General features: G+C 32.9%; 2 protein-coding genes across 5 annotated transcripts; one reads left to right on the top strand and one right to left on the bottom strand.

Moving 5' to 3' along the window:
* The first annotated feature begins 4,408 nt into the window (after positions 1-4,408).
* On the top strand, positions 4,409-21,478 carry LOC125660179 (syntaxin-18-like). Of its 3 annotated transcripts, none has more exons than XM_056148395.1 (11): positions 4,409-4,635; positions 6,596-6,663; positions 7,449-7,558; positions 8,425-8,502; positions 10,606-10,672; positions 10,909-11,015; positions 14,461-14,549; positions 15,790-15,848; positions 18,409-18,478; positions 19,252-19,332; positions 20,859-21,027. In XM_056148395.1, the coding sequence occupies exons 1-11, from the start codon at positions 4,480-4,482 to the stop codon at positions 20,898-20,900; spliced, it is 927 nt and encodes a 308-aa protein (XP_056004370.1). In that variant the 5' UTR covers positions 4,409-4,479; the 3' UTR covers positions 20,901-21,027. The 3 variants fall into 3 exon arrangements, with proteins under 3 accessions (XP_056004370.1, XP_056004369.1, XP_056004371.1); XM_056148394.1 differs by lacking the exon at positions 20,859-21,027 and adding an exon at positions 21,034-21,478 and having other exon boundaries at positions 4,414-4,635; XM_056148396.1 differs by lacking the exons at positions 4,409-4,635; positions 6,596-6,663; positions 20,859-21,027 and adding exons at positions 6,694-6,705; positions 21,034-21,478.
* On the bottom strand, positions 21,478-27,416 carry LOC125657892 (fucose mutarotase-like). Of its 2 annotated transcripts, XM_048888784.2 has the most exons (6): positions 27,251-27,416; positions 26,904-26,972; positions 25,910-25,980; positions 25,434-25,535; positions 22,397-22,470; positions 21,478-21,758 (listed from the first exon to the last, which is right to left on the bottom strand). In XM_048888784.2, exons 1-6 carry the CDS (start codon positions 27,330-27,332, stop codon positions 21,707-21,709), a joined length of 450 nt encoding a protein of 149 aa, XP_048744741.1. In that variant the 5' UTR covers positions 27,333-27,416; the 3' UTR covers positions 21,478-21,706. The 2 variants fall into 2 exon arrangements, with proteins under 2 accessions (XP_048744741.1, XP_056004372.1); XM_056148397.1 differs by lacking the exons at positions 21,478-21,758; positions 22,397-22,470 and having other exon boundaries at positions 25,034-25,535; positions 27,251-27,399.
* Positions 27,417-27,613: the final 197 nt, after the last annotated feature.

The raw sequence follows: 27,613 nt of genomic DNA, 5'->3' as shown, positions 1-27,613 counted from the left end.
TTTTTTTTACTGAGTTGAGCGTAAAAACCTCATCAAAATTGGTACAGAAATAACAAAGTTATCGATTGTGGCTATTTTTACCTGCTTTCAAAATGCAATCAAGCAAAATTATAAACGATCGAAAACGAGGCTATTCAGTTGTGATGTCACAACGGGATCACACATGGAATATACAATGGAAGATAGAGACCAACAGTTGTTCATGCAGTGATTTAAGCGTTATTCATCGGATTCAGAAATGTCGAATTAGAGACACAACCATATCTTTTTGAGCCGAAGGATGACCTAGACCACAATCAAAATAACATTTATGCTGTCTGCAACAGCTTGCTAGCTAAGACAGTGAAAAGATCCACCATTATTACGTACATATGTATGAGCATGGCGAATGCACGATTGTTCAACCAGACTCAGTGAGCGAGCGAGTTAAATAACTGAAATAAGGGGGTATCTATAAATAAACTAGCATACTAAAAAGAAATTGACCGTAGAGGTTTTTAAGGAAGTTGCTCACCTTAAAATTTACCACAATAGCTTAATATACTGCATGAGACTTATATATTCACCCACATAACTTTACATATGGTAATAGACCCCGATTTGACATAAAAATTTGTATGCAGCAGACAAAACATCAGCAGCATCTTCAAAAGTGCAAATAATTTTTGTATATCTATATAAGGCACATTCTAACTCTATATGCCACTTTCGTATTCTAGAAATACAGCATCCTCGAAGTTATGTACTGCTCGGAAAGACCGTTGCCTGTTGCCCAAAAGGGAACCAACCCGGAAGACCAAATAAATGAATAAATATGAACTTTTAAACAAATGTCGTTTATTTTGTTAATGTTTTATTTATATGAAATGCATGTTGGATATATGTGTTACTGTAAAACGGGTATTTTCAGTGGATCGAAATTTTTGCGATTTCATTTGATCCGTAAATGGTATCAAATTATATTTTGCATTTCCAGTTTCTGCGATTCCATTGTATCTAAAGAAAACTAAATATTTTGCAATTGAATATTTTGAGGATTTTGCTTCCCACAAAAATTGGACAACCGCAGAAAATATACCCGTTATACAGTATCTATGTGGTTTATGTGGGATCCCTGTGTTATAAATGTGTGATTAATGAATGTTCATGTGGAATACATGTTGCATGTTGTATCAATGTGTTATTTATTGCACGTCGGGTTAAACTATTATCTATATGGACTGTATATGGTGTATATATCTATTATGGAATACATGATGGATGCACATAAAATTAGGCAGAAAATCACTATGGTGTTCTGGTCTTGTTTTATGAATTGTATCCTTCAAGAGTTGTGTCATTGTAATCTGAAAATGTATCAATAACCTACACTGTATAGAGAAGATATGATTAAGACATATTCAAAATTGCGCACATGCAATATAACCCAGAAGTTGAACTCTCTGATGAATAACTTTTACTAATGTTCATATTTTATTGATGCAATTTAGATTAATGAAAATGTTGGTGTTTGGATAATCATGAGGCTTTTTTTTTCCCTCCAAAGTTCTAAGAGTTGGGGAATGCATGAAATTAAATCCCTGCTTACAAATGAAAGTTAATATATATAAGATCCAAATTATATAGGCATGATGCATCATAAAATACTAAATCATGACATCATTACCATTATAACAAGAGAGAAAAAAAAATTTAAATGTTGTATTGTCATGATTAGATACAAGGATATTATCATTATTGCACTAGTTGTTGTTTGTGATTTCAAAATATGACAATTTTTTACGGCATTATATAATTTATCAAATGTAGCCAAATCCAATTTGTAACTCGTAACCAGACAACAGAGACCAATCAGTCCGAGGGCTAAATATATTGTATTAAAACTATGCCATAGAACCCCTGGAATGAAATTAATTTATAGAAATTTATGTCAAATATGACAATGAGTATCACAATTACCTAAGATTTGTCATATTCAAATAATGCAGGAATATTTCTTTATAGATAATACAACGTTTCCATGAGAATGGGAGAACTCCGAGGAAACACAAGATCTTCGCCATCTGGTGTATTTTCGCAAATTATAACTACTTACATGCCCAAGAGAAAGTTATTTGTATTACATGTACATATTATCCTGAAAGCAGTATTCAAACTATAAAAAAAAAAAAAAAGACTTCATTTCACTAAACCCTGATATTAAAATCATTTCCCATATATTTGACCATACTATCAAACCAATATTATTATATTCTTCGGAAATCTGGGGTTATTTCAATCCTTTTTCCACAAAATCTACTAACTCTGGTGGTACCATAGACAAAATTTAATCAAACCAACTTTGTGATAAACTACATCTCAAATTTTGCAAATACTTGGTGTACATAAATCTGCAACAAACTTTGCTGTACTGTCGGAGTTGGGAAGATTCCCCCTTCACTTTGACATATTAAAAAGTATGTTAAGTTACTGGTACAGACTTCAAAATCTTGGTCAGTCATTTCCGCTATTGTTTGAGATGCATATCGAGAATCAAAATTATTTTTTGAACAAAACAATTCATCATGATTTGGTTCTATAAACTGTTTCATAGCCAATATTAATGGGGTTAAAGATTTGCCCTTTATAGGGGCACACCAGTTTAAAAAAGGCTCTTAAAGATTGTTTATTCATATATTACACCAAAGAATGGCATTCACACCTTAGATTAAATTCAGATTAAAAACAAACTAAGTTGCTTTTCCACTTTTAAACAAAACATTGGTTTTGAAAATTATTTGAGATCAATTAAAAATTTGGAGCAAAGGAGAAGTCTAACACGTTTCCGTATATCAGCTCATACACTAAACGTTGAAAGAGGACGTTACCAAAAAATCCCTCGACACGAGAGATTTTGTCTAAGATGCAACAACAATTCAGTGGATGACGAAAAACATTTTTTATTCTCATGTAGTCATTTATCAGAAGAAAGGGTTATTTTATTCCAAATGATAGACAAATCATGTAAGAATTTTGTAAAGATGGACAGTGATCAAAAGCTTTTCTGGTTAATGACCAATGACGATGAAAATATCCTCATCCAAATTAGTAAGATGATTTTATACAGTGGAATATAATACTACAAATGTTACATTTCATTGCATTATGCACATTTTCTTTCTTCTTCATATTTTACACTTGTAAGCTGTCTTGGCTACTGGGAGTACAAGACCAACAGTCTGGTACCATAAATTTACTACCAGACTGTTAACAGGCACTGTCCCTTGGTGCTCCCTGTAATCAGGTCAACATATCATGTTTTGTTTTGTTTTATTCTCTCATATAATGCTATTATTCTCTTTTATATAAGTATTCTAACCTTCCTGCTTTAGACATAAAACATTCAGAACAACTGGATTCCGCGTGTACATATGTATTATACTTGCATGCTGTATTCAGTAAGATGATTTTGAACAGTGGAATATGGTACTACAAGTACATGTCTTTGCTTTGTACACATTTCCTTTGCTTTACACTTGTAAGCTGTCTTGGTTACTGGGAGTACAAGACCAACAGTCTGGTACAATAAATTTACTACCAGACTGTTAACAGGCACTGTCCCTTGGTGCTCCCTGTAATCAAGTCAACAATTCATACCTTTTTTTTAACATTTTGTATAATTGTTTTAATTTATATAATTATTCTATTTTAACCTCCCCGTATTAGCATAAAGCATCCAGAACAACTGGATCCTGCATGTACATGTATTTTATACTTCCATACTGTACTTACTAAACGATAATCATACTGATTTGATTACAATTTTATATGTATTCACACAACACTATCATTATCCGCTGTCTCAGAAACTGATCAATGTGTGAAGCGGTTAGGTTATTTTATTGTATATATCATGTTGTGAATTTGAATATTGTCTGCAATCAGTATTTCATATACAATTATAGATATGTGAAGTGCAAAGGTGTGAACTCCGTCAGTATTAGTACTTATGAATGATTGTTATTTATTTTCATCGTTATAATTAATTGCTTGTTAACCTGTACACGCCCCCCGAGGGCCCTTGATTGGTGAATAAACAATAAACATATTGTCAAGATGTGATTGACAATTATGAGCAGCAATTTCAGTCATTCAAATTGCCGATATTTAGCCGAGTACCTGTGTTATTATTTTTTATTTTTTTTTTAAAAACCTTCGTAGCATTGGAAAAAATTAAAACTGACAATCATTCCTAAATAAATGTTGAGGACATATCACTTACAAGTACGTTAAAAAATTCTATAAATATTGCACACATATTGTTCAGTATACACATTACATCGTATTCTTGTATTCATAAAACAAGTGCCGAATTCACTTAGTGCCGAGTTCACCAGGGACCGAGTTGACTAGAATTTTACCAACTATCACTTTCGATTTCTTCATCATTCGGAACAGTTCTAATTCTTGCGTTAGGATTGTGTACACGTTGTTGGGAATATGGCTGATGTAACGAATGTTTTTAAAGCCACAGTAAAGGCTTTGCGATCGAGAAAGAAATTTACTGGAGATGTTCAACATAAATCTCAAACATTTACTAATATTTTACCATCATCAAAGCACAAGGGAGATTTTGAAAGGAAAAGCAAAGAAGTAGTAAGTTCTGACATGACATGCACTGTACCTGCATGTACATATGATATGTACGAACTAATCTCACAGAGATTGATAATAATATATGTATGATATACACAGTGCCGACTTTAAATAAAATTTACTTACTTACTTACATATCTGTTAAATGACTACCATCATTTGTTGACACATGTAGTATGAAGAATTAAGGATGTTGGAGAAAAAGAGACAGGAGAGTGGTTTTTACAAATGGCAGCTGTGAAGTTTGGTGGGGTGTATAGATCTTATGTACATCCCCTCCCCCTTCTACCTATATGAATATAGAAGAAAAAAATTATCCAAAATGTGTGATGTCCCCGTCGATCACCATAAGTTATTCTGAATGGTCAGTTTCTACTTTTTGTAAGCTCTTGAGATGATTAAAGCAATACAAGCTGTAACTGACGGTATTTTTTCAACTATCCAATTATGTACTAAATAATACCTATCGGTATAACTAATATAATCCCCAAGATTTGAATTCAGCAAAATAAACAAGGGAATATTGTTAGAGAGCACACCTACAATGAGCGTTTTGTATCGACCGCCATTGTGTCGTATACACGGACATGGGAACGAGGATTTCCGAATATAATCAGGTCGCTGAGGTCGAGGTTATATACAAAGACGGAAGCTGACGTGAGTAATTACATGTGTCGTTTGTTTTAAAATATTACAACGTTTCATGAATGACAAGAAATGTAAGAAAATAATGACAACGCAAATGTGCTATTCAAATAAAATTTTCATAGTGAATTTTCTATAAAACTGGCACGTTAAATTGTTTACAAATCTGACACGTGCTCAGTGCCTCTCTTTCGCTTTTTTCCAAACTGGTGACCTTCGAGGTCAATGCATATCGGAGATTACGAGTAGGAATTACTGACAGGATGACATTGATTCATGAATCTATATTTTCTGCTGATTTGACGGGTTTGTTGCTTCAGATTCACTCTGATTCTATAAAGTTATATGTATTCAATCACAAATATATTAAATATTTGTTCTTTTATTTTTCAATTTATTTGCCGTCAGTTACAGCTTGTATTGCTTTAATAGTATCTCACAAGTGGTCATCTCAAAGGCTTACAAAAAGTAGAAACTGACTATTCAGAATGATTTGTGGAAGTGATCAGCAGGGAAATCAGATATTTTGGATAAATTATTGGTTCTATGTTTATTTTTTATTCATTTGATGGAATGGGGGGGGGGGGGTATAAATATGTACATTAAATCTATGTACACACCATCCACCCTTCAGGTGCCTGTGGTTTTTACAGGCATTCAGAAACTATACAGGGTTTGTGAGGAGGGACTTGTCACATTTTATTCTCTATTGAGATCTTCATTTTTGATTGAGAGATAATGAACCGTCAAAATTCCCAATAGCAATTATTCACATACTAGCATGTTTTTTATATGGACAGAATCATATACCATAACACTACAAGGAAAGGCACTCAACCAACACCCACTTCTTGATTCTGCACGTATATTTCACCCTTTGACTTTTAACAATTTCAGACAAACAGATATTAACTCAATTTTTCAATTGTAAATGGGACGAAAGGCAGATCAAACTCAACTTTTATTCCAGTTGTACAGAGTAATTTATGGATTATATCTAGACAATAGTACCATTTTACTTGCTACAAGATGGGTGAATTTGTGTTTAAAAAAGAAGTTTTATCAAACATTGTTAGATAACATGGAAGATTCTGAAATCAAGCTTGAGTATCTAATGATGCAGTATATAATCTCGGTTGAGATACAACTCAGCTGGATATTTGGACTGAATCCTCAGTGAAGGCGTCAGTCCAAATATTCAGCCGAAATTACAGTATTTAGTGTTGTCCAAATTTGATGAAGGATTTATAACATGCATGTCATTGATCGATATCAACACCTGATTATGTAATTTAAATGATTTTATCTCCTTTAGGTCAGTAGTATTTCAAAGTTGAAAGATTTCTTGATGGAACACAGGAAAGCTTATGTCAGCACTGGCAGGTAATGTTTAATAACTAGGTTAATTTATGTCAGCACTGGCAGGTAATGTTTAATAACTAGGTTAATTCATGCTAGGTACTAAGTCATGTAGTACCGGTATGTTGGCAGCAGTAAATATATATTTATGTAACTAAAAAGATGAATCATAAGTATGATCTGCATGCATATGAATGTTTAAAGAGGATTTGAATGCAATAAATTTGATGAATATTCATGATATCACCTGAGCCTAATGTTAAAATTGAATGAGCTTTTCTGATTAAAAGTTTGTTAATCTAGACTAATGTCTGTCGATTTAAAATTTCTTCAATCGGATAATGAAAATTAAATCTTTCAATTGGATTCTCTTTTGATGTTTTTGAATCCTCTCTCATAACCACTGAATCAATTTCATCCAAACTTGGCACATGACATCCTTAGGTACAAGGGATTTGTATTCATTCAAATGAAGGGTTTTTGCTTTGCAAAAAATCATACACATTCTGTGAAAGTGTCCATATGTTATAAATCTATGCAAAAAATGGGGGGTGGAGCTTGGTTTTGGGTTTAATACAATATCCACTGTTTAATATGTATTTATATATACGTGTAAATGTATTTTCAATTAGTGTGTGTACAAGGTCTATCAAACTTATGCCCGTTAGAGCCACAATGTTAGAGCCACAATGTAAGAGCCACAATGTTAGATCCTCAATGTAAGTGCTGTGGATTTGAGCATTGAGGCATATTGTCATGCAAAAAACAGAATTGTAGTTGTTGTTTTACACATGTCCAAATAATTGTAGCCACCTCAGTGCAGAAACCTCCAGCATGACGGATACAGAACGAGACCAGATTGATGAAGAGGCTGAGAAAGTGATACACATGTGCCAGGAATCAGTAGCTCTCATCAAGAGTAGGTCGTAGCTTTGTCTCGGACTAGATTGACGCCCAGTCATGGAATAAAATGCGTCATGTGATTACCATCTAAATGTCTTATATGACGATTAGAAAAATTTAGATGGCAATATGGCTTTAATGTTTACTTTATTATTGCCTATAAAAATAAGTTATGATTTAGATGGTTTAAAACATTTAAAACAAAATCGATGAACTTGTTGAACATTACATTTACCATTTCTTGTTAACTGTTAAAACTTTAAATGAAACTAAATTGTCAATTTTGTTAATCGTTATATGAGTTTTATAAAATTGTAAACTATGTATCTCTGGTCCTGGACAAAAGAAAACATTTTTTTTAGGTTTGTTTCTGACAGTCTACAGAAAAATGTCGGGTTGCTTAAGTCCATAAAAAGCTCAGCTTCATCTTACCTTCTATGGACTTAAAAACCTGACAGTTTGCTGTAGACAGTCTGTAGCAAACTTGATAAGTAAAATTAATCTAAAAGTGATTTGACTCTCTGTTTATGAAGAGTTGTTTCCCTTCTCATGTATTAGTGATCACATATACTCCACTTCAAAGTGTGGATTATTTCCCCTGACTGTAGTTGGAATGGCTGTTGTGATATTATTACTTTCAATTGCTACTTCTAATGAATTTTGTTCCATACAACTAACTTTAGTAAGTTTATGACAAATAACAGCTTTATGTTTACAAAATATACATTTAGTTGCATACACAGAAAAATGTAAATGCCCCATTTGAATTTTGATTCACTATATCTTTAAGATAAATACTGGTAGTTTTAAAGTCTAATTTGTATTATTTTGATTCATTTCAGGACTATTTGTTGGTGATGAAATGTTTTTTATCTTTAACAGACTTAAATGCCAGAGTTCAACCTCAGGTTAAGGAGCACCGGTCGTCAGCCATCAGACTTGTAGAAGATTACCTTAAAGGTATTCCTATATGTGTACTTGTGTGTGTAGATCAGGAACAGTTTAGTGTATGTACTTGTATGTGTAGATCAGAAACAATTTAGTGTATGTACTTGTGTGTGTAGATCAGAAACAATTTAGTGTATGTACTTGTGTGTGTAGATCAGAAACAATTTAGTGTATGTACTTGTATGTGTAGATCAGAAACAATTTAGTGTATGTACTTGTGTGTGTAGATCAGAAACAATTTAGTGTATGTACTTGTGTGTGTTGATCAGGAACAATTTAGTGTATGTACTTGTGTGTGTTGATCAGAAACAATTTAGTGTATGTACTTGTGTGTGTAGATCAGGAACAATTTAGTGTATGTACTTGTGTGTGTAGATTAGAAACAATTTAGTGTATGTACTTGTGTGTGTGTAGATCAGGAACAATTTAGTGTATGTACTTGTGTGTGTAGATTAGAAACAATTTAGTGTATGTACTTGTGTGTGTGTAGATCAGGAACAATTTAGTGTATGTACTTGTGTGTGTAGATCAGGGACAATTTAGTGTATGTACTTGTGTGTGTAGATCAGGGACAATTTAGTGTATGTACTTGTGTGTGTAGATCAGAAGCAGTTTAGTGTATGTACTTGTGTGTGTGTAGATCAGGAAGAATTTAGTGTATGTACTTGTATGTGTAGATTAGAGACAATTTAGTGTATGTACTTGTGTGTGTAGATCAGGAACAATTTAGTGTATGTACTTGTGTGTGTAGATTAGAAACAATTTAGTGTATGTACTTGTGTGTGTAGATCAGGGACAATTTAGTGTATGTACTTGTGTGTGTAGATCAGGAACAATTTAGTGTATGTACTTGTGTGTGTAGATCAGGAACAATTTAGTGTATGTACTTGTATGTGTGTAGATCAGAAACAATTTAGTGTATGTACTTGTGTGTGTAGATCAGGAACAATTTAGTGTATGTACTTGTATGTGTAGATCAGAAACAATTTAGTGTATGTACTTGTGTGTGTAGATCAGGAACAATTTAGTGTATGTACTTGTATGTGTAGATCAGAAATAATTTAGTGTATGTACTTGTGTGTGTAGATTAGAGACAATTTAGTGTATGTACTTGTATGTGTAGATCAGAAACAATTTAGTGTATGTACTTGTGTGTGTAGATCAGAAATAATTTAGTGTATGTACTTGTGTGTGTAGATCAGAAACAATTTAGTGTATGTACTTGTGTGTGTAGATCAGAAACAATTTAGTGTAATCGTGTGTTAGCACACTTGCAATTTCACAAAATCCACAAAAATATGAAGTCTGCTGAAATAGGTATACATGTACATGCTTGTATATACACTCGAAACAGCTATACTATTCAGCTTTGTGGGGGGAGATAAGTATTTTCTATAATATTTTACTCCAATAGACAATTGAAGTATTTTTAGTAATAAAGATTGGTATGATTGGTAATATAAAAAAAAAAGCAAACACCATTTTGATCTTGTCATAAATACTTTTGTGAAACACACCCTAGGAAGTCAACTTCTTTTGGAAACTTTCACACTCCGATAATTTTTCTTACTTGATTAATTTCACTCTTAGACTGTTATAATCATCAATTAACCCTAAAAGGTTTGAAAATCAACTTTAATGAGATTATTAACTGAAACATCAGAGGGTAAACAGGTACCGTGTAGCTTTCATTCATTGAAAGGATTGAATCATAAATTGTACTGTGATGTGTGCTGATAAATACATGTAGTGTTTGTGCTTTGTTTTGCTTTGGGGTTTTGTTTTGTTGGGGGGGGGGGGGGGGGTGTCTAAAATATGAATATTGAAATCATAATACTGTTAGGGCTTTAATTTTACAGGGTTATAATTTCAGGATATTTGATTTTCATCATTTTTAGATATTTCATGATGGTTTAAATTACCTCCTGTATCTCGTATAAAATTACCTTTAGATAGAGTTATACCTCAAATACTTTGTTACTTCACAATGGTTTTACTTTTGTAATCTATACTATAATCACATTGCAAAAATAAAGCCCATGCAAATATTTCCGCTTTTTAAAGTACATGTATACTCGTACATTATGTTTAATATATGTATTTTGTTTATTTCAGTGGTTTGTAAAATCTATAGTGAACAGAGAGCAGTAAGGGTGAAAAGAGTGGTGGATAGAAAAAGATTGTAAGTCATTGCAGTCTGCAGTACCAGTGTTCATGTAACATTCTTCTTCTTGTACCATTATGTCTTTAAATATCTAATAACTATAAAATAATTGTATTTATATTGCATGTAAATGTTCTGAACTATCAAAATTACAATTTTATGTGATTTGAAAGTTGAAAAAAAAATGTTACATAATTGCAATGTGACTTTCCTTGATATGAGAAGTAATATGTCCTTGACCCTTGTTTTTGAAGGTCAAAGCTAGAACCTGACAAGTTAGTGAAAGAGAAACGACACAAAAAGCAGCCCTCTCCCACAGAAAACGCTAATAATTCCAGTGAGGAGGATCAATTAAATCAAGGTAGTTCTAACTATTCACTGTTTTATACATGTAAATCTAGGTAGTCCTTGAGAAATGAACAGCACTTTTGAGCTGTTCATGGTCAATATGAACGGATTTGGATTTGAGGCAAATTCTGTGAATCGCACTAGCGATTCACAGAGAATTTGCCTCAAATCCAAATCCGTTCATATTGACCATGAACAGCTCAAAAGTGCTGTTCAATTCTTATATTTATATTCATTTACTAAAACACCGTTTGTTTACATTGCTTCTATTTTGTTGCATAAAACGAACTCCTGGCCTCTGTCACAGTCGTATTGTGACGTACGTCAATACATAGACATGGATGATAATCCACGTAAGTTCACCATCTTAATCCGAGGTGTTACTTGCGAGATCTTTGTAACACATGTTGTATTTTTTTCAAATCATTATGCTCTCTCAGTCGCGTGCTTTAAACTAGTTCATAATCCATTTATAGTCAGTCAGATATGAACGGATTGTGTTGCGCGCTGAAATTGGTTGGTTCATAGAGGAAAATGTGATTTGTAATATAAATATTGTTTTATACAAATCTAGGTAGTCCTAACAAGTCACTGTGTTATACATGTAAATCTAGGAAGTTCTAACTAGTCACTGTTTTATACATGTAAATCTAGGTAGTTCTAACTAGTCACTATTTTATACATGTAAATCTAGGTAGTTCTAACTAGTCACTGTTTTATACATGTAAATCTAGGTAGTTCTAACTAGTCACTGTTTTATACATGTAAATCTAGGTAGTTCTAACTAGTCACTGTTTTATACATGTAAATCTAGGTAGTTCTAACTAGTCACTATTTTATACATGTAAATCTAGGTAGTTCTAACTAGTCACTGTTTTATACATGTAAATCTAGATAGTTCTAACTAGTTACTGTTTTATACATGTAAATCTAGGTAGTTCTAACTAGTCACTATTTTATACATGTAAATCTAGGTAGTTCTAACTAGTCACTGTTTTATACATGTAAATCTAGGTAGTTCTAACTAGTCACTGTTTTATACATGTAAATCTAGGTAGTTCTAACTAATCACTGTTTTATACATGTAAATCTAGGAAGTTCTAACTAGTCACTGTTTTATACAGTCATGTAAATCTAGGTAGTTCTAACTAGTCACTGTTTTATACATGTAAATCTAGGAAGTTCTAACTAGTCACTGTTTTATACAGTCATGTAAATATAGGTAGTTCTAACTAGTCACTGTTTTATACATGTAAATCTAGGTAGTTCTAACTAATCACTGTTTTATACATGTAAATCTAGGTAGTTCTAACTAGTCACTGTTTTATACATGTAAATCTAGGTAGTTCTAACTAGTCACTGTTTTATACATGTAAATCTAGGTAGTTCTAACTAGTCACTGTTTTATACATGTAAATCTAGGTAGTTCTAACTAGTCACTGTTTTATACATGTAAATCTAGGTAGTTCTAACTAGTCACTGTTTTATACATGTAAATCTAGGTAGTTCTAACTAGTCACTGTTTTATACATGTAAATCTAGGTAGTTCTAACTAGTCACTGTTTTATACATGTAAATCTAGGTAGTTCTAACTAGTCACTGTTTTATACAGTCATGTAAATCTAGGTAGTTCTAACTAGTCACTATTTTATACATGTAAATCTAGGTAGTTCTAACTAGTCACTGTTTTATACATGTAAATCTAGGTAGTTCTAACTAGTCACTGTTTTATACATGTAAATCTAGGTAGTTCTAACTAGTCACTGTTTTATACATGTAAATCTAGGTAGTTCTAACTAGTCACTGTTTTATACATGTAAATCTAGGTAGTTCTAACTAGTCACTATTTTATACAGTCATGTAAATCTAGGTAGTTCTAACAAGTCACTGTTTTATACAGTCATGTAAATCTAGGTAGTTCTAACTAGTCACTATTTTATACAGTCATGTAAATCTAGGTAGTTCTAACAAGTCACTGTTTTATACAGTCATGTAAATCTAGGTAGTTCTAACTAGTCACTGTTTTATACATGTAAATCTAGGTAGTTCTAACTAGTCACTGTTTTATACATGTAAATCTAGGTAGTTCTAACTAGTCACTGTTTTATACAGTCATGTAAATCTAGGTAGTTCTAACTAGTCACTATTTTATACAGTCATGTAAATCTAGGTAGTTCTAACAAGTCACTGTTTTATACAGTCATGTAAATCTAGGTAGTTCTAACTAGTCACTGTTTTATACATGTAAATCTAGGTAGTTCTAACTAGTCACTGTTTTATACATGTAAATCTAGGTAGTTCTAACTAGTCACTATTTTATACATGTAAATCTAGGTAGTTCTAACAAGTCACTGTTTTATACATGTAAATCTAGGTAGTTCTAACGAGTCACTATTTTATACATGAAAATCTAGGTAGTTCTAACTAGTCACTGATTTATACATGTAAATCTAGGTAGTTCTAACTAGTCACTATTTTATACATGTAAATCTAGGTAGTTCTAACTAGTCACTATTTTATACATGTAAATCTAGGTAGTTCTAACAAGTCACTGTTTTATACATGTAAATCTAGGTAGTTCTAACTAGTCACTGTTTTATACATGTAAATCTAGGTAGTTCTAACAAGTCACTGTTTTATACATGTAAATCTAGGTAGTTCTAACTAGTCACTGTTTTATACATGTAAATCTAGGTAGTTCTAATTAGTCACTGTTTTATACATGTAAATCTAGGTAGTTCTAACTAGTCACTGTTTTATACATGTAAATCTAGGTAGTTCTAACTAGTCACTATTTTATACAGTCATGTAAATCTAGGTAGTTCTAACAAGTCACTGTTTTATACAGTCATGTAAATCTAGGTAGTTCTAACTAGTCACTGTTTTATACATGTAAATCTAGGTAGTTCTAACTAGTCACTGTTTTATACATGTAAATCTAGGTAGTTCTAACTAGTCACTGTTTTATACATGTAAATCTAGGTAGTTCTAACTAGTCACTGTTTTATACATGTAAATCTAGGTAGTTCTAACTAGTCACTATTTTATACATGTAAATCTAGGTAGTTCTAACAAGTCACTGTTTTATACAGTCATGTAAATCTAGGTAGTTCTAACTAGTCACTATTTTATACATGTAAATCTAGGTAGTTCTAACTAGTCACTGTTTTATACATGTAAATCTAGGTAGTTCTAACTAGTCACTGTTTTATACAGTCATGTAAATCTAGGTAGTTCTAACTAGTCACTGTTTTATACTGATGCAGTTTTATACATATTACTGAAGCTATCCTGCCTGTCAAATATAATCATTTACTGGTTTCTAGAAAAAGTCTACAAGCATTCCATACAGAGAAAATTGTAAGACTCATTTCCTGAATGTGGATCAAACTAAGATATATGTATTTGTACTTTCAAAGATTTTAAACGTATACATGCAAGTATTTTTGGTGTTCTAGAAGGTGAGATATCACCAAAAAAGTCGAGAGATCTGGTAATGGAGGAAAGCATGGAAGAGGAGGAGGTATCACCAGAGGAAGCACAAATGGTGGAGTACTTTTTAAACACCCTTTACCTGTTAGGTTTTCAGATTTGTACATGCATAAACATAATAGAAATCTTTTTTTAACTCTGCAACTTCCCTCTTTACTGACCCAATAGAGGTAGATCAATAAACTAAACGATACCTAGTTCATGTCCCAATATGGTCTTGCTCATGTTTTTCCAAGTTTACATTGTGACACTGAATACGCAACTGTCTACACAATGCTTGTATGTTACTATTGGCAGAGGACTATATATGGTAAGGGCTCTATTTGCCTACCAAAATCGATTTTTTTGTGCCTCTGTTCCAAAATAAAGTGTATTTTGTGCAAGAATTCTTATGCAATTAAAAATTTCATTAAAATTACATAGAACAAGAATTATGACATCACAAACATGACATTTTGCTGAATTATTTTATGTATTCTGATGTGAAATGACTAATTTTCTTGCAGTTTTTCTTTTAGAAAACACCTAGTGCAGACTTGGACAAACTTTATATTCACACCATAGACCTATCTTTCCAGGAAGTATATATGATAGAAAAAAATCTGTTTGTCCAAAACTACACTCTATGCTTTCAGAAAGAAAAACATTTGCAAAAATGAGCAATTTAACAGAACTTAATAAAAATGGAGAAAATGCATCACTTTAGATGGTATGTGCTCAAACTTCCTGCAAATATCAGAGACAATTACATGTATGTGGAATTGTATTGAAGATTATCTCATTTATGAAAAAGGTGAAAATTCACTTTTCCTTTAAATCTTTCAAATTTTGAGTTTTACAAGGGCCCAGAAGGGCTTTAATCATGCATAGTTCTTGACTTGATATTGCGTCACAAGGTAAATGAAGTACATGTTAACTGTCTTGAAATATATGTGTGATGTTTCTGATGAGATCACAAATGTTTTCTTACCCTCATCCAAATATCTCTTAGATTTAGACAGTAAGCCTGTTTTTAACTGTTGCCAATTTAGATATGGGTTCAAAACACATGTAAGCAAACTTATCAGGGTACTTGATAAACACATGTAAGCAAACTTATCAGGGTACTTGATAAACACATGTAAGCAAACTTATCAGGGTACTTGATAAACACATGTAAGCAAACTTATCAGGGTACTTGATAAACACATGTAAGCAAACTTATCAGGGTACTTGGAGATAAGTATACATGTGTTTGTAGAAAGGAGTTTTTATACTTTCAGACATAAACACTTATCTTTTTCGTGTCATTTTAGTTTGAGAGAGAAAATGCTGCATTATTTGAAGAGATGTCCAGCGTGTCTCAGGAAGTGGGGTGAGTCTCACCATTCATTATACTTAATGTGTCACCATTCATATACTTATGTCACCATTCATATACTTATGTCACCTATACTTATGTCACTATTCATATACTTCTGTCACCTATACTTATGTCACCATTCATATACTTGTGTCACTATTCATATACTTATGTCACTATTCATATACTTGTGTCACTATTCATATACTTATGTCACCTATACTTATGTCACCATTCATATACTTATGTCACCATTCATATACTTATGTCACTATTCATATACTTATGTCACTATTCATATACTTATGTCACCATTCATATACTTATGTCACCTATACTTATGTCACCATTCATATACTTGTGTCACCATTCATATACTTATGTCACCTATACTTATGTCACTATTCATATACTTATGTCACCTATACTTATGTCACCATTCATATACTTGTGTCACTCTTCATATACTTGTGTCACCTATACTTATGTCACCATTCATATACTTGTGTCACTATTCATATACTTATGTCACTATTCATATACTTGTGTCACTATTCATATACTTATGTCACTATTCATATACTTATGTCACTATTCATATACTTATGTCACCATTCATATACTTATGTCACTATTCATATACTTATGTCACTATTCATATACTTATGTCACTATTCATATACTTATGTCACTATTCATATACTTATGTCACTATTCATATACTTATGTCACTATTCATATACTTGTGTCACCTATACTTATGTCACCATTCATATACTTATGTCACCATTCATATACTTATGTCACTATTCATATACTTGTGTCACCTATACTTGTGTCACTATTCATATACTTATGTCACCATTCATATACTTATGTCACTATTCATATACTTATGTCACTATTCATATACTTATGTCACTATTCATATACTTATGTCACTATTCATATACTTATGTCACTATTCATATACTTATGTCACTATTCATATACTTGTGTCACCTATACTTATGTCACCATTCATATACTTGTGTCACTATTCATATACTTATGTCACTATTCATATACTTATGTCACTATTCATATACTTATGTCACTATTCATATACTTATGTCACCATTCATATACTTGTGTCACCTATACTTATGTCACCATTCATATACTTGTGTCACTATTCATATACTTATGTCACTATTCATATACTTGTGTCACTATTCATATACTTATGTCACTATTCATATACTTATGTCACTATTCATATACTTATGTCACCATTCATATACTTATGTCACTATTCATATACTTATGTCACTATTCATATACTTATGTCACTATTCATATACTTATGTCACTATTCATATACTTATGTCACTATTCATATACTTGTGTCACTATTCATATACTTGTGTCACTATTCATATACTTGTCACCTATACTTATGTCACTATTCATATACTTATGTCACTATTCATATACTTATGTCACTATTCATATACTTATGTCACATATACTTATGTCACCATTCATATACTTGTGTCACCTATACTTATGTCACCATTCATATACTTGTGTCACTATTCATATACTTATGTCACTATTCATATACTTATGTCACTATTCATATACTTATGTCACTATTCATATACTTATGTCACTATTCATATACTTGTGTCACTATTCATATACTTATGTCACTATTCATATACTTATGTCACTATTCATATACTTATGTCACCATTCATATACTTGTGTCACTATTCATATACTTATGTCACTATTCATATACTTATGTCACTATTCATATACTTATGTCACTATTCATATACTTGTGTCACTATTCATATACTTGTCACCTATACTTATGTCACTATTCATATACTTATGTCACTATTCATATACTTATGTCACTATTCATATACTTATGTCACTATTCATATACTTATGTCACCATTCATATACTTGTGTCACCTATACTTATGTCACCATTCATATACTTGTGTCACTATTCATATACTTATGTCACTATTCATATACTTGTGTCACTATTCATATACTTATGTCACTATTCATATACTTGTGTCACTATTCATATACTTGTGTCACCTATACTTATGTCACCATTCATATACTTATGTCACTATTCATATACTTATGTCACTATTCATATACTTATGTCACTATTCATATACTTGTGTCACCTATACTTGTGTCACCATTCATATACTTGTGTCACCTATACTTGTGTCACCATTCATATACTTATGTCACCATTCATATACTTGTGTCACCTATACTTGTGTCACTATTCATATACTTATGTCACTATTCATATACTTATGTCACTATTCATATACTTGTGTCACTATTCATATACTTATGTCACTATTCATATACTTATGTCACTATTCATATACTTGTGTCACCTATACTTGTGTCACTATTCATATACTTGTGTCACCATTCATATACCCGTGATGATTTCATTTTCTCAGTTCTGACTTCAGTATGTACTATTTTGCCTTGATATTTTGATGTATATTAGTTTATTAGGAATGATTCTGTTCTGTTACAGTCAAATAGAGGGTAAAGTGATGGAAATTGCCAAGCTTCAAGAAATCTTCACAGAGAAAGTTTTAGAACAGGTTAGCTCCCTTGAACTGTTTTATTTTTGTTAAAAATGAAATCAATTGCACCATTTTGAGTAGCTGTCGTGGTAACTAGAAGTATGTGAGTCAAGACCAAGCAGACTACAGCTGCAACTATAACCAGAAACCAGCTGGCTCAGAAAATTAACAGTGATAATACATGTAGTCAATAGCTTCACACCCAAGGATAGACCAAAAAAAATAATAAGGGAATTGATAACAAAAAAAGATGCGTGTGACTTTAGAAGTTAGGATAGCAATTCCATGGAATTGAACAGATTTCAGTAGTGCAGTACAAATGATTTCTTGTAAGAAAGTTGAGAGTCAATGTTTGAATCACATACTCTAGAAATGTGACATTGTATTCATACCCAGCAAGATTAATACCGTAAATCACTTTTTATTCACAAGGATTTTATTTTTGTGGAAATTCATGAAGTTCCCTTGATGTGGAAATAAGCTTCTCATAGATAATTTTGTATGGGTGCATAGTGATGGACAAATTGAAAGTTTGTGAAAAATCATGTCTCACTGATAAATCTAACAAAGTAAGATTATGGAACTAAAGTAGTTAGAAATGGAAAGTAACACTATATGAACTATACCCTGGGTGTATACCACTATATTTGTTTAAGGAAATGGCAAAAAAATTGTGCATGTTCAAAATACTGATCACACACTTATCATGTGAAACATGAGATGCACAGTCAGAAATATATGGAATTTGATTGGCTGAATACTACATGTATATGATGTAATTTCCTCTTCAGGAGAAGGATATAGACAGAATTGAGCAGGTTGTTGTTGGCTCCACAGAAAATGTTAAAGAGGGCAACGAAGAAATCAGACAGGTATACTACTTTTGAAAAACAAGGGATAGCAGAGAGACATCACATGTTGATATTCTTCCTGTTCGTTTCTTCATATGTATTCGATACCCCACTATTCCATCATTTTCACACGGATAAACAAACACCATCAGTATTTCTTTTTGTCTTGTTCAAAGTTTTCATATCATGTATAAAACTGAAATAACTCCATTCAGGAAACCCAGGGCCCCTCTAGCTAGTGTTTTATCCATTTTTGATAATTAAGCACCAGTAAAATAACAAATTAATCAACAAATCAAATCAATCAACAATGGAAGCATATTCAGAGTGATAATTGTCCTTTGTTCTATGGAAACATGAATACTAAACACTAATAGATTAAAGACAGTATTGACAATCAGCAAGAATATTATAATTATGTTACCTTGACAATCAGCAAGAATATTATAATTATGTTACCTTTTGCATAACATGTATTTGCCTTTGGCTTGTGTACTATCTGTCAAAACCCAAACTATTATTTTGGTCTAATGCACACAAAATGTAACATTGTTATATAAATAGTGGACAGCAGATGAAGAGCACTGGAAAGCAAATAAATATGACACCAGACACTAGATAAATAAAAGTTGAAAGCAGATAAACAATTTTCTGATATACGGAAATGCTAACACAAACATTTTCATGGGCAAAAATTTATATGGATTTGTCAAATAGAAATTCTGTTCATACACAATTTGTAGACAGCTAAATGTACCCTTGTTCATTCTTCCTTTATTAGCAAAATTACTTGATTCCATACAACCACTAAAATTGTACTGGATTCCATACAACCACAAAAACTGTACTTGATTCCATACAACCACAAAAACTGTACTCAATTCCATACAACCACAAAAACTACTCAATTCTATACAACCACAAAACATGTACTAGATTCCATACAACCACAAAAACTGTACTCAATTCTATACAACCACAAAAACTGTACTCAATTCTATACAACCACAAAAACTGTACTCAGTTCCATACAACCACAAAAACTGTGCTCGATTCCACACAACCACTAAAACTGTACTCGATTCCATACAACCACAAAAACTGTACTCAATTCTATACAACCACAAAAACTGTACTCGATTCCACACAACCGCTAAAACTGTACTCGATTCCATACAACCACAAAAACTGTACTCGATTCCATACAACCACAAAAACTGTACTCGATTCCATACAACAACTAAAACTGTACTCAATTCCATACCGGTCTGGCACCACTAAACTTGAAACAGTAAAACAAATTTACAGCAAACCTCTAGGGATGGTCAATATTATTACAAGCATACATGTACATAAGAAGTTAGTCCTAATTTTTCTCTTCAGGGAATTAAAAATCATTTCATTATACATGTATGTGGTAATTCATAATAAGCATGTTTGCTATCATCATGCTGAACAAAATCTTAAATGAAAAAATGTAATGCCAAAACTTCACCTTATAAATTGGAACTGAACAATTTCTCTAATTTTGTGTGTTCACCTTTCAGGCTATGAAGAATAGTGCTGGCTTCCGTGTTTACGTTTTATAAATTGGAACTGAACAATTTCTCTAATTTTGTATGTTCATCTTTCAGGCTATGAAGAATAGTGCTGGCTTCCCGTGTTTACATTTTATAAATTGGAACTGAACAATTTCTCTAATTTTGTATGTTCGTCTTTCAGGCTATGAAGAATAGTGCTGGCTTCCGTGTTTACATTTTATTTTTCCTACTTCTGCTGACCCTATCCTTACTCTTTTTGGACTGGTACAACAGCTAACAAAGGGAGATAACTCATTGGCACTCAAGCAAGTGAAGGGAGACAACTTGTACCATCCAAGTGTGTTTGATGGATTACAGCAAAATACATACGTGTATACACCAATTTGGGAATGTGCAATTTGACTAGTTATTGCCTGTATGATTTATTTATATACAACAGCTTTCAGACTGTGTATGTTACACAATCTGATGTTGAATATCCATGTACTATAATGATAACGCTCAGTTATGTACATTAGCGGCAGTAGTATGTTCTTAAGTACCGAGGTTTTTTTTTCATTTTTCAAGAACACATTGCACTGGAAAGTCTCAAATGTTTTTCTTGATTATTAAAAATACAGACAAATTGGCTTTGTTTGTTTATTTGCATAACATTTGTTAATACCAATAATAAAATTTGTTTTCATAAAAAGCAATCATGAAAATTTGTATGTATATATATATTGTAGTCTAAGAGTATAAATTAAAATAAATTGTAAAATCACAAGCATTAATGAAAATGAATGAAGAATTTCCAATGAATTTTTTTGCCATAATGAATCAGCAATGATGCATCCCTACAAGGATGAAAAGTGTCAAAGAGCCAACCCCTTCTTCAGAATAATGTTGCCATACTTGGCCATCTCTCTGTAAAACAAAAGTAGAAAAGCAAATTATAACTGCTGCACTATACAATTCAGTGATTGAATGTTTCCTAAATAAATCAATACAGGATTTAAATACTCTCAGTACATCAAATTTGACAGAAGTACTATTAAATTATCAATTTCGCAGATTTTCCAAACTGCCATTTTTAGGGTCCCACTATATGACGGGTGCCCTATAATAATCACTTTGTCTGTCCGTCTGTCAACACATTCTTTAGCAAAGAATAATTAAAGTTTCCATGAGAAGATTTTCATAAATTTTATATATACATTGTAAAACATGTACTTGGATAGGCAAAGAAAGACTCCTCCTGACTTTTGGATTTATTGGCTTTGTCTTTACAGAGTTATGGAACTTAGAAGTTTTTAATATTGATAAGGTAATAGCACTTACAGAGTTATGGAACTTAGAAGTTTTTAATATTGATAAGGTAATAGCACTTTCTATGGCATACAATAACTTGAACTACTTTAGAAGATTTCATAGAATTTAAAGGTATATTGTTCGGCTGTTGGGTACATGGAAAAATATTAACGAATTACACTTGTAAATTTTCAAAAATGGATGTTTCTCTTGCTGTAACCACATTAACTGAAATTATCTAAACCTGACATTACCCGGTGTGAACAATCGCATAGGCTCTCTTTGCTCTGTCATAAAATGCAAATCTTTCAACATACTCAATTTCCACCTGCAAATAAAAAAAAAAAAGTTTTAAGCAGATTCATGTGAGCTTTATTGATCAAGTTTTGTCTTGTATATGAAAAAAAAAATTCTGACATCTGTCATATTTTCATCTATACCTCTCAAGAGTCACTGAGCTAATTTCAGCTGTCACTGGGCTAATTTCAACTGAACTTAAATAATGGTTTTCTAGTATTGTACAATATGTGAATTGTGCAGAATTTTAGACAATCCAGGTAACGTGGTATTCCATTTGTCAAATTCAAAGAAACTATTGAACAAGAGGCCCATGGGCCACATCGCTCACCTGAGTCACCTTGGTCCATATCAGAAGATTTTCCATATCTATTTGCATGTAAAACCGTAGTCCCTATTATGGCCCAAACCTTCCCCTGGAGGCCATGGTTTTTGCAAACTTGAATCTACACTATGTCAGAAAGCTTTCATGTAAATGTGAACTTCTTTGGCCCAATGGTTCTTGAGAAGAAGATTTTTAAAGATTTTCCCTATATATTTGTATGTAAAACTTTGATCCCCTATTGTGGCCCCATCCTACCCCAGGGGGGCATGATTTTAACAAACCTGAATCTGCATAATATCAGAAAGCTTTCATATAAATCTCAGCTTTTCTGGCTTAGTGGTTCTGGGAAGAAGATTTTTCCTATACATTTGTATGTAAAACTTTGACCCCCTATTGTGGCCCCATCCTACCCCAGGGGGCCATGATCTTAACAATTTATAATCTGTACTATATCAGGAAGCTTTCATATAAACCTCAGCTTTTCTGGCTCAGTGGTTCTTGAGAAGAAGATTTTAAAAGATTTTCCCTATATATTTGTATGTAAAACTTTGATCCCCTATTGTGGCCCCATCCGACCCCCGGGGGCCATGATTTTAACAATTTAGAATCTGCATTATATAAGGAAGCTTTCATATAAATCTCAGCTTTTCTGGCTCAGTGGTTCTTTGGAAGAAGATTTTTAAAGATTTTTCCTATATATTTGTATGTAAAACTTTGACCCCCTATTGTGGCCCCATCCGACCCCCGGGGGCCGTGATTTTAACAATTTAGAATCTGTATTATATCAGGAAGCTTTCATATAAATCTCAGCTTTTCTGGCTCAGTGGTTCTTAAGAAGAAGATTTTTAAAGATTTTCCCTATATATTTGTATGTAAAACTTTGACCCCCTATTGTGGCCCCATCCGACCCCCGGGGGCCGTGATTTTAACAATTTAGAATCTGTATTATATCAGGAAGCTTTCATATAAATCTCAGCTTTTCTGGCTCAGTGGTTCTTAAGAAGAAGATTTTTAAAGATTTTCCCTATATATTTGTATGTAAAACTTTGATCCCCTATTGTGGCTCCATCCGACCCCCGGGGGCCATGATTTTAACAATTTAGAATCTGTACTATATCAGGAATCTTTCATACAAACCTCAGCTTTTCTGGCTCAGTGGTTCTTGGGAAGAAGATTTTTAAAGATTTTTCCTATATATTTGTATGTAAAACTTTAACCCCCTATTGTGGCCCCATCCGACCCCGGGAGCCGTGATTTTAACAATTTAAAATCTGCATTATATAAGGAAGCTTTCATATAAATTTCATCTTTTCTGGCCCAGTGGTTCTTGAGAAGAAGATTTTTTAATGACCCTACCCTATTTTTACCTTTTCTTGATTATCTCCCCTTGGAAGGTGGCCTGGCCCTTTATTTTAACAATTTAGAATTCCCTTTACCTAAGGATGTTTTGTGCCAACTTTGGTTGAAATTGGCCCAGTGGTTGTTGAGAAGAAGTTGAAAATGTGAAAAGTTTACAGACGGACGGACGGACGCCGGAATAAGGGTGATCAGAAAAGCTCACTTGAGCTTTCAGCTCAGGTGAGCTAAAAACCACAGGTCACAAATTTGTCAAATTAACTTTGTGTAGAATCCAGGTGTATCAAACTGACATTTAGGGCCATTACAAGGGTTTAAAGTGCAACAGAGGAATGTGTTGGAAGATACTTTAAAAATCTTCTCAAAAACCACAAGGGTAGAACTGTTTAATTCTCTTCATGTAGATGTGTAGAATCGTGTTTATTCAAGCCACGACTCTCGCGCGTGCGCGCACACATGCCCCTCCAAAACCAGAGTAGACAATAATAGAAGAGGCAGGTTAACCATGGGAATTTCTAGCAAAATTACTCAAAAAATCATCTTTCTCAGATGCGCAAGGGTATATAATTTTATAATGGTGTGGGATCAAGTTTGTTCAAATCATGACCCGGGGTGGTCAGGGTTGGACCATGATAGAGAGGATTCAATATTAGACACTTTGCATGAGAATACATGTATCGGTAACCACAAAAAGATGTACAAAGACATCATCAGACTTCTTAGATCCACACCATATACAAATGTACTCTTAGATCAATGCCATATTTTCATAGATCCACATCATATACTCTGCATATAGTGTGGATTTAAGAGTTCTGATTTTAGTTAGATATACAAAGACATCATGATGTGTAGATCAAGGTTATTTTCAAACTATGACACCAATGTCAGATGAGCAATGTCGCCCATGTGCCTGTTAGTTTTTTTTTGGTTTGTTTTTTTTTTTGCGGATCAGTTCTGGTGTAGGATTTTTTGCAGATCAGTTCTGGTGTAGGGTTTTTTGCAGATCAATTCTACTGTAGGGGTTTTTTGCAGGTCAGTTCTGGGGTAGGTTTTTTAGCATACATGTATCTGCTCTGGTGTAGGGTTGGGGTTTTTTTGCATATCAGTTCTGGTGTAGGGTTTTTTTGTGGATCAGTTCTGGTGTGGGTTTTTTTGGCTGGATCAGTTCTGGTGTGGGGTTTTGATCTCCAGTGACTATTGATATGGAGTTGATACATATTTTTTTTAAAGGGGGAAATGTGGAAGCAGTAATGGCCTACACTGAGATCAAGATCCCAAATCTGAAACAAGATGTGGCAGCAGTAACTCACGTGTGGCCCCTCCTGTTTATTGATAATCTCCCTGTACTTGTCCCACACTGGAATCTGGATGTGGCTGTCCTTGTCACTTTGGACTGGATCCATTAGAGCTACCTGTAAATAATCCACAGTTCTGGAAATGTGAATTTGGAGTACTGAAATTCTTCATTTCTTAACAATTCATTGAATTTTGATGCAACAAAAATTTATGAAACCATTCTAAATGCTGTGTATCAAGATACATTACTATGTTTATAATTATTCATATCAGGCTATTAGCCTATGTTGAATACACTCAGCTTCTATTGAATGCTTCCAGCATTAAAAATGATGTGCAACAAACTTGAGATCATTTATCAGTTTCTGCATGCATCACAATATACACATATGTTTCATGTATCTCTGAGAAACAGTCACACCAATGTTTTATATCTTCATTTTTAAGTGTTCATAAATGAATGGATAGTTATGGTTATGTGTAAACTTACTGGAAATTCAACATACGTATCCAAGGGAAGTAACTGTAGGATCCCATCTAGAAGAGTAGGGATATCAATTCCTAAAATAGAAATAATTCATTAAAAACTGTATTGTATAGAAACAGGTCATTTTATTGACTTTTAAAATTGAAATAACAAAACTATGGGGGGGTTTTTCCGGAGATGTCCAAGTTTGAGACATCCCAGCCCTTTCAACAATTATGTATAATGATTGCCCCATATTTGTTGCTAATTAATGTTTCATACACCAACCGTGAACACAATTAACAGTTTAGTACTATCAAAATTAAATATTTTTAAAATATCATTGAAGTTGATTAGAAATATTCTTGGTTCTATATATTAATAAATGCAATTTTTGCAAAGTTCATACTTTCAGCAATGCAACAAAATTAAATAGAGCTACTGAAATATTTCCTTCACAACATATGTCTTAGTGTTTCTTTCCTGTAAAGGTAAGCATTAAACCATATTACATCTGTTGTGCTTTAAAAACAACTTGCAATAGTGTGCATACAAATTTTCATAGCACACTAAGGTGTGGTAGTCTCATCAACACAACAGACGAGAAAACAAATAATCTGTATCTGTACGAGTTTCGTTATAGGACCCAAATTTGGTGTGGGTTTTTTTTTTTACAACAGAAGAGAGCCTGCCAGGTTTTATTGGGGGGTATGATGTTTCTGTAGGGTGGTCTTGATTCCTTCTACAGTGTCTACATGACCTGAGTCTGGTGGGTGGTTCCAGTGTATACACGTCAACAAAAAATGAAAAATCGATATTTCAGTATTCTGCAGTTTGATATCACTAGTCCTTTGCTGTTTATATACTATATTTGATGTTTGGTGGTCAAATTCCAAAATATCTATGCCAATTAATCATTTAATTATTGCTTATTAATTAAGTAACCTCATCTGGAAATCCCTAGCTGCAGTCTTCATTAAGCCTACAAAGATTACATACAATATAAGATGCTCCTTACCATCCGCTCTAACTTCTGTCGGACCATCTTTGCATATGGAGGAGGACGGGAAATGGGCATCAGCCAACACTGAAAATAACATTTCCACCAGTGCATTCATCGATTCAACTCATTGAATTTATACAGCCGTTATAAACGAAAATATACCATTATTTCAATAATTATACATCTCAGTAAAGGAATTCAATTATTTGTTAGTATTACATGATCTGGAAGTGATAGGCCTACTTCTGTTTGATGTAGCGTTAGTCAAAGTTCATTTTCTTATTTGTAGAGTAAATTCGAGTTATGTTAGATAAACATTGCAAAATCAAAGAAAATGGTATATTTTATGGAATGTGTCGTACCAATTTCATCTCCATGTCCCATAGATGCCAATACGTGCAAAAGATTGGGCGATAGGCATTTTGGGACGTTTTTGAGAGGCATAACTTCTTAGCCGGCGCGGCTTAGACGAAAACGTCAAGTGGTGTTCAATAAACTAGAGTGATATCCCTTTGAGAGAGAGAGAGAGAGAGAGAGAGTTAAATGTGTAAGTGAGGAATGGACAGAAGTTGTGAGGACAGAACTATGAGGGGGGAAAAAAATGTCCTCATAAATGTGACCTGTGTACAGCACACATGTGAAAGATGTGGATACAAAATATTAGCTTAGTGAGGACAAGTGGTGTGAGGACATGTCCTTACTAATATTCTGGGGGGGGGGGGGGG

The sequence above is a fragment of the Ostrea edulis genome, chromosome 9, assembly GCF_947568905.1.
Source record: "Ostrea edulis chromosome 9, xbOstEdul1.1, whole genome shotgun sequence".
In the NCBI taxonomy this organism is placed as follows: domain Eukaryota; kingdom Metazoa; phylum Mollusca; class Bivalvia; order Ostreida; family Ostreidae; genus Ostrea; species Ostrea edulis.
This window is presented reverse-complemented; position numbering and strand designations above follow the sequence as displayed.

What these genes read in the sequence shown, in the direction of transcription:
- LOC125660179 (XM_056148394.1), top strand. Translation starts at nt 4,480, where the DNA reads ATGGCTGATGTAACGAATGTTTTTAAAGCCACAGTAAAGGCTTTGCGA. An exon ending in GGAGGATCAATTAAATCAAG is followed by an intron (nt 11,016 to 14,460) that starts GTAGTTCTAACT and finishes TTGGTGTTCTAG; the next exon opens with AAGGTGAGATATCACCAAAA. An exon ending in CACCAGAGGAAGCACAAATG is followed by an intron (nt 14,550 to 15,789) that starts GTGGAGTACTTT and finishes GTGTCATTTTAG; the next exon opens with TTTGAGAGAGAAAATGCTGC.
- LOC125657892 (XM_056148397.1), bottom strand. Translation starts at nt 27,332, where the DNA reads ATGCCTCTCAAAAACGTCCCAAAATGCCTATCGCCCAATCTTTTGCAC. An exon ending in GGGACATGGAGATGAAATTG is followed by an intron (nt 26,973 to 27,250) that starts GTACGACACATT and finishes TGTTATTTTCAG; the next exon opens with TGTTGGCTGATGCCCATTTC. An exon ending in ATACGTATGTTGAATTTCCA is followed by an intron (nt 25,536 to 25,909) that starts GTAAGTTTACAC and finishes GATTATTTACAG; the next exon opens with GTAGCTCTAATGGATCCAGT.